This window comes from Abramis brama (genome assembly GCF_963993115.1).
Source record: "Abramis brama genome assembly, chromosome: 17".
NCBI lineage: Eukaryota > Metazoa > Chordata > Actinopteri > Cypriniformes > Leuciscidae > Abramis > Abramis brama.
In genome coordinates, this window is record NC_139979.1 from 30,961,144 (window position 1) to 30,967,013 (window position 5,870).

At 42.0% G+C, this 5,870-nt stretch overlaps 1 protein-coding gene across 2 annotated transcripts; it reads left to right on the forward strand.

Annotated features, from left to right (window-relative positions):
- The first annotated feature begins 3,199 nt into the window (after positions 1-3,199).
- Positions 3,200-5,398, forward strand: LOC311067127 (zinc finger BED domain-containing protein 4-like). Of its 2 annotated transcripts, XM_084088745.1 has the most exons (6): positions 3,201-3,721; positions 3,946-4,090; positions 4,180-4,411; positions 4,499-4,621; positions 4,715-4,763; positions 4,928-5,398. In XM_084088745.1, exons 1-6 carry the CDS (start codon positions 3,655-3,657, stop codon positions 4,951-4,953), a joined length of 642 nt encoding a protein of 213 aa, XP_083944871.1. In that variant the 5' UTR covers positions 3,201-3,654; the 3' UTR covers positions 4,954-5,398. The 2 variants fall into 2 exon arrangements, with proteins under 2 accessions (XP_083944870.1, XP_083944871.1); XM_084088744.1 differs by lacking the exon at positions 4,928-5,398 and having other exon boundaries at positions 3,200-3,721; positions 4,715-4,897.
- The last annotated feature ends 472 nt before the right edge of the window (positions 5,399-5,870 follow it).

The following is a 5,870-nucleotide window of genomic DNA, read 5'->3' on the forward strand; positions in this document are numbered from 1 at the left end:
TGACCTGTTCATCCTCTAGATGAATTGCAAGCATCTTTACTGGTGGCTGTTTCTGCTGAATGGGGAAGTCGTTTATGCGCCAGTATCCCTCAGATGCAGTGATGTAACGCCCTAACTCATAACGTGTCACCTCATCACGTCGTAGTATCTCACGGGTCTCATCATCAGGCACATCCAGTCTCACCATGCACTGATCAGGTCCCTTCTCCAAATATTTATACAGATATTTGACACTGGAGACAGCACACACAATTTCAACGTTAATATGCGCACTGTATCGGAGCAGGAGGTACGGATTGTATGGCACAACCCATGTATTATTGACAGGTACATTGACGCCACCTCTGATGGTCTTGATGATGGGAGAACCAGGTGCTCCTTCTATTCGTCTTCGGTACAATGGGTAGGAGTTGTCTGAAAAGCTTGTTTTCTGTCTCAATTGTTTGTGATAGTCTTTGGTGCACTTTTTGTCTACCATGCAGGGGCTGGCACTGTTCCATTGTCCACATGGACCGTGAATCATGTGTGATGTTACAATGCGATGTAGTTCCATATTTGTGTTTTTGTCAGGAATCTCTGCAGACACCACACGGTCAATATCGCTGGCGGTCCTGGGTTTGTCGCGGGCTACCATGGTCATGAGCATGTGTATATGTGGAAGATGCCTCTTTTGTGTTTCCTTCACCATCACATATGCATCAATGTGTCCCAAGATGTCACGCTTGAGGAGGTCTGTGAGGAGTGCCTCCACCTTCATGTGAAATACTCTAGCAATGATGTCTGGTCTCTGATTGGTCTGCTGACCCTCAAAAAGTGACCCTGTGATTTCAGGCCAGTTCGGGTTGCAAGTGAAGGTGAGGAAGAAGTCAGGTTTTCCTTTGATTCGTACCAAGGCCATGGCATCTTGGAACTTCTTGGCGTACCATCGGGGTGATCCGTAAATTGTGGGTGGCAGGATGGTTAGGCGTCCAGGAATGATCTCAGAGTGACTATTCAGGGCCTCAACAATGATTTTATACTTTTCAGCCTTGATGGACTTCTGGTTGTGGCAGATCCAGTTGAGGCGGTGTGACTCAATTTTTGCCATCATGTCACATACGAATTGCTGTGTCAGTCTCCCACCACGAAGCAGCAAATTGAAGTGAGCAATGTCACGCACTTGAAGATGGTAACGGTAGAAGCATGTTGGTGTGATACCTGCCAGCTCAGTGTGGTATCCTTGGGAACCTTGGCAATTGGGAATTCCTTGAATTTTCAATTCATTGGCATTGTCATTTTGGGTCACATACTCAATGGCTGACTTAAACTGTTGCACGTATGGATTGCACATGTGAATGGCCTCTTGCGTCCTCAGTAAAAAATCTTCATTCAGATCACTGTTTGAGGCATGGGCTCGACGGTTTTCCAGCTCATGAGCAGGATCGTGGAAATAGATCTGAGCAAAGAGTGGTGTGCGACCTTGTTCAGGAAGGGGGCCGGCAATGTAATGATAAACTTTGCCTTGTATACGCACACCTGGGTTGAAGCCAGGCATAGCTACCTCTTTAATACCAATACTTGCCATTGCCAGCGCATTGTTGTATTGTTTTGCTTGCTTCACAAAACTTTGATCAAGGAAAAGGTCCTTAATAGCATCTGGAGGCTGTGGTGGGATTGAGCCAGACTTGGGATTTGTGGCGTTATATGTAAGGTTAATCTTACCGGAGTTGCAGCAGAATCCTTTTCTCTCCTCTTTCTAGGGCTGGGTACCGAGTTCGGTACTTTTTTGGTACCGACCGAAATGCCTCGATACTATCGAGTATCGAAAAATGACTTGATTTTCGGTACCAGATTTCGATACCTAAGGGGTTAATTCGTCAATGTCAGTGAGCCAATAAGCATTAAAAACAATAGTTTACGCGGTTACGCCCAGAGACGTGGCTCACGTGAAGTGTGTAAGCGTCCCAACCTAAAGATGTGGAAAACACGGTCAAAAGTGTGGATACATTTCTCTAGGCTTGATGCCAACCGCGATGCAGTAAATGCGGAAAAACAATTTCTGCAAAGACCAGTAACACAAGCAATATGATAAAGCACTTGACAGTGCACGGAATAATCTTAGAGCAGAAAGTTGCTCCGTCTTCGACTGCATGAAGACCGAACCTGTGAGTGTGCAGTCATCCCGTCCTCCTGCTACAGAGCCACACGACGAGTCCTCCTCCAAAACTACAGATGAAGGGAGCGCTACGAGTGAGACTACGACAGGTAATATTAGCATTTAACAAACAAAATCGGCTAACTTACTTGTAGTAGATGCTTATGTATTATTTAAGTTAACGTTTCTGTACATGGTAACTTTGCTGCCTTCGGGTGCTCTAGGAATCATCGTAAATACTAGTTTTCGAGTTAAATAAAAATGGACATGAACGCCCTTTCAAGTCAACATTTGAATGCAATAAGCTTGTAATCACAACTTCAGAAGTGGGAAGTACGATATTTCTCATAGCACGTGAAGGCAGCATAAGTCCTAAAAACTGGGACCTACGTAACGTTAGATATTGTTTGGCTGTATGGCTATAGATAGATAACTAAAGCAATGTTAAAAATCTTGTATAATCTTATATTAGTTGCTGTATTATTTGTTTTCTATTTGCTTGGTTTTTATTTTTATTCTATATATGTAATTGTATTAGTATAATTATTTTTTTGGCATGAAAATAGTCACAGATGCTGATATGGCATTAAATAAAAATATACTGATACTATTAAAGTGTTCTTATCTTTAAGGTTGGCTGCATTAACAGGTTAGCTTTCTTGTTTTTTTCCCCTTTTCACATTAATGTTATAGCTTCTGCCCCTGCCGACCCTGGCATGAGGAGACCATCATCAAGTGTCAATCCGTTCACACTGGCAGAAAAAGGGAAAATGATGAAGGAAAGGCAAGATGAGTGCCACAGGGCAGTCACAAACTTCACTGTGAAAGGTTTGCTGCCTTTTTCTACAGTGGAGGCTCCATGGTGGAGGTAAGAAAGCTGTAAGTGGTGGTGTTGTTGTAGGTTGTTGGCCAGGTGTTTAGGTCATCTCTTAACCTAGATAAGGTTTTTTTTTTTATATTATTATTTTAACCTTTTATAATAGTAAGCAACACTGATAAAACAATGCTATTTTATGTTTTGTGTTCTGATGATGTCAATTATTTATAGGGAGATGATAAGGGCATTAAACCCCAGATATCAGTCCCCCAGCCGAGACATGCTCTCTAATACCTTTATACCTGCATGGTATGCAGTAGAAAAAGAAAACATCAAGAAAGAGTTACAAGATGTGAGGGATGTGGCTGTGACTGCTGATGGCTGGACCAGCATTGCACAAGACCACTACCTGACAGTGTCAGTCCACTATGTGAGAGAGGGCTCCATGAAAGAGAAAGTCCTACATACAAGGGCAGCATACACATCCCAGACAGGGGAAATTGTTGCAGAAGAGATAGGAGATATTCTTGATGAATATAAAGGAGTAGTTGAAGTCACAGTAGATAATGCAGCAAACATGGATGTAGCAATAAAAAAGATGAGTATTAAAAAGATTGGCTGATTTGCTCACACTCTAAATATTGCTGCACAAAAGCTTTACACTATACCATCAGTCTCACAGTGGGTCGGAAGGATCAGAGCAATGGTGGTGTGGCTGAAAAGGTCCAGCCTGGCTAAACCTGTCCTTAAAGAGAAGCAGCGTCTTCTCTGTAAGTAGAAATCAAAATAGGTCAACCTAACTCTTTGGCTAAATAAAAATCCTTTGCTAAACCATTTAGTAAAAAATCTGCAAATGAACAACCACTTTGGTAACCACACATACACAAACACACACACCAATTTCCTCTCTCTTTCTATTTCTCTCTCTCTCTTTCTCTCTCTCTCTCTCTCTCTCTCTCTCTCTCTCGCTCTCTCTCACACACACACACTCTAGGCCTTGCAGAACATGCTATCATCCTGGATGTGAGGACAAGGTGGAATAGCCTGTTCTTGATGGTGGAGAGATTCCTGGAACAGTTCCCTGCCATCCAGGCCGCCTCAATGGACCCTAGGCTTAAGAAATCAATGGAGAAGGACAGGTAAAAGCAATTTGTAATTTTCAGTGTGAATCATTGTGCTCATAAAACTATAGTCCAGCTAATGAAACTGATTATATTTTCATTTTCAGACTGCAGAGAGTTTCTGATGAGGATTTCAGTAAAGCAGAACAGTTTGTCAAAGTTACAAAGATACTTTACACTTCAACCCTCTGCGTCTCTGCTGAAAGGAGCCTAACGCTGGGTCAGATTCTGCCAATCTTGGATAAACTCCAGCACCACTTCACAGTTAATGATGAGGACTCCTCCTTTACAAAGACCATCAAGAACACTATCTGGAATGACCTCTCACAAAGATACCAGGTGTGTAGTGTAATCCATATTGATTCCTATTGATCTTGGTTTTCATTTGGATTATTCAGGGACTCATACTATGTTTTTGCCTTTCAGGTTGACAGCATCAGACAGTTCTTGGAGGAGGGCACAGCCTTGGATCCAAGATTCAAGTCAAAAGTGGCAGATGAAGTGTGGACCAGACTGGAGGAGGAGCTGATGAGAAGGACCCCGGGACAGGTGTTATTTTTTTATTGGTAATCTACTTCTCTTTAATTGTAGATCAAAAAATATATATATATAAATATGACCCTCATATTCTATTGAATACAGATTCAGTACCAGCAGATGGAACATGGGCTCGAAGAGAGAGCAGGAGGAGGTGACCAAGCTCACAGCTCATCTGATGAAGAAAATATAAAGACATCCTATTTTTCCCTATTTAATTTTCAGAAGAAAATTAACTTCGGAAGAAAATGATCTTGTTTACATGTACCTTAATAGTGTGTTATATTATTCTTTATTTCTTTACTTATTTGTTCACAGAAGAGGCCAAAGCTCTCTGCCCTTGAGGAGCTATTTGCTATGGAGGACATGGCAATTGAAATAAGAAAAGAGACCACTGTCAGGAGCATTACAGAGAAGATACAGGCAGAGTTAAATAACTACAGATCACTTCCATCTACGCTATCCTCAGTAAATCCAGTAACCTGGTGGTGGAACATGAAGGACACTCTGCCAATGCTTTCTGATTTGGCAACAAGGTATCTCTGTGTGCAAGCATCATCCACACCCTCAGAGCGTACGTTTTCTACTGCTGGGGACATTATCAGTCAGGAGCGGGCTTGTCTGTCTCCTGAAAAAGCAGACATGCAAATTTTTTTGAAGAAGAACTGCTAAGTGATTTAAAATATCTTACACTCAGCAGTGAGCCTCACAAAACTGTTCATTACATTTTGTTCCTTTGTAACCTGTTGGCTACATTTTGTCAAACTGAATAAATAAAACCAAAGTTTTTTCTGAGATAATGTGTTGTGTAATTTTGTTAAAATGGATTTCTTAAAATTGGTATCGGTGTTGTGAGGTTTTGGAGACGTAGCGTAGGAAGTAGCGTAGCGTAGCGTAGCGTCGTGACGTAGAACGAACGTGACAGCGGAGCCAGAGAGCAGAGCAAAACAAAACTCAACGTTCGTTCTATGTCACAACGCTTCCTACGCTACGTCCAGACGCTACGCTACGCTACAAAACCGCACGGATTACCCTCAGAAGACCTTTGTTTATCCCCCTGGAGCCGGATGGATTATTTTTGAGAAGGATGCATGTACATTTTCGGACTTGAAGCAGCTGGACCCCATTGCTTCACATTATAACCACTGAAAGATCTAAGACATTTTCTAAAATAACTGAAAATGTGTTCGTCTGAAAAAAGATTGACATATGCATCTCGAACGGCTTGAGGGTGAGTAAATCATGGCTTAAATATCATTTT

What these genes read in the sequence shown, in the direction of transcription:
- LOC311067127 (XM_084088744.1), top strand. Translation starts at nt 3,655, where the DNA reads ATGGTGGTGTGGCTGAAAAGGTCCAGCCTGGCTAAACCTGTCCTTAAA. An exon ending in AAATCAATGGAGAAGGACAG is followed by an intron (nt 4,091 to 4,179) that starts GTAAAAGCAATT and finishes TTTCATTTTCAG; the next exon opens with ACTGCAGAGAGTTTCTGATG. An exon ending in TGAGAAGGACCCCGGGACAG is followed by an intron (nt 4,622 to 4,714) that starts GTGTTATTTTTT and finishes TATTGAATACAG; the next exon opens with ATTCAGTACCAGCAGATGGA.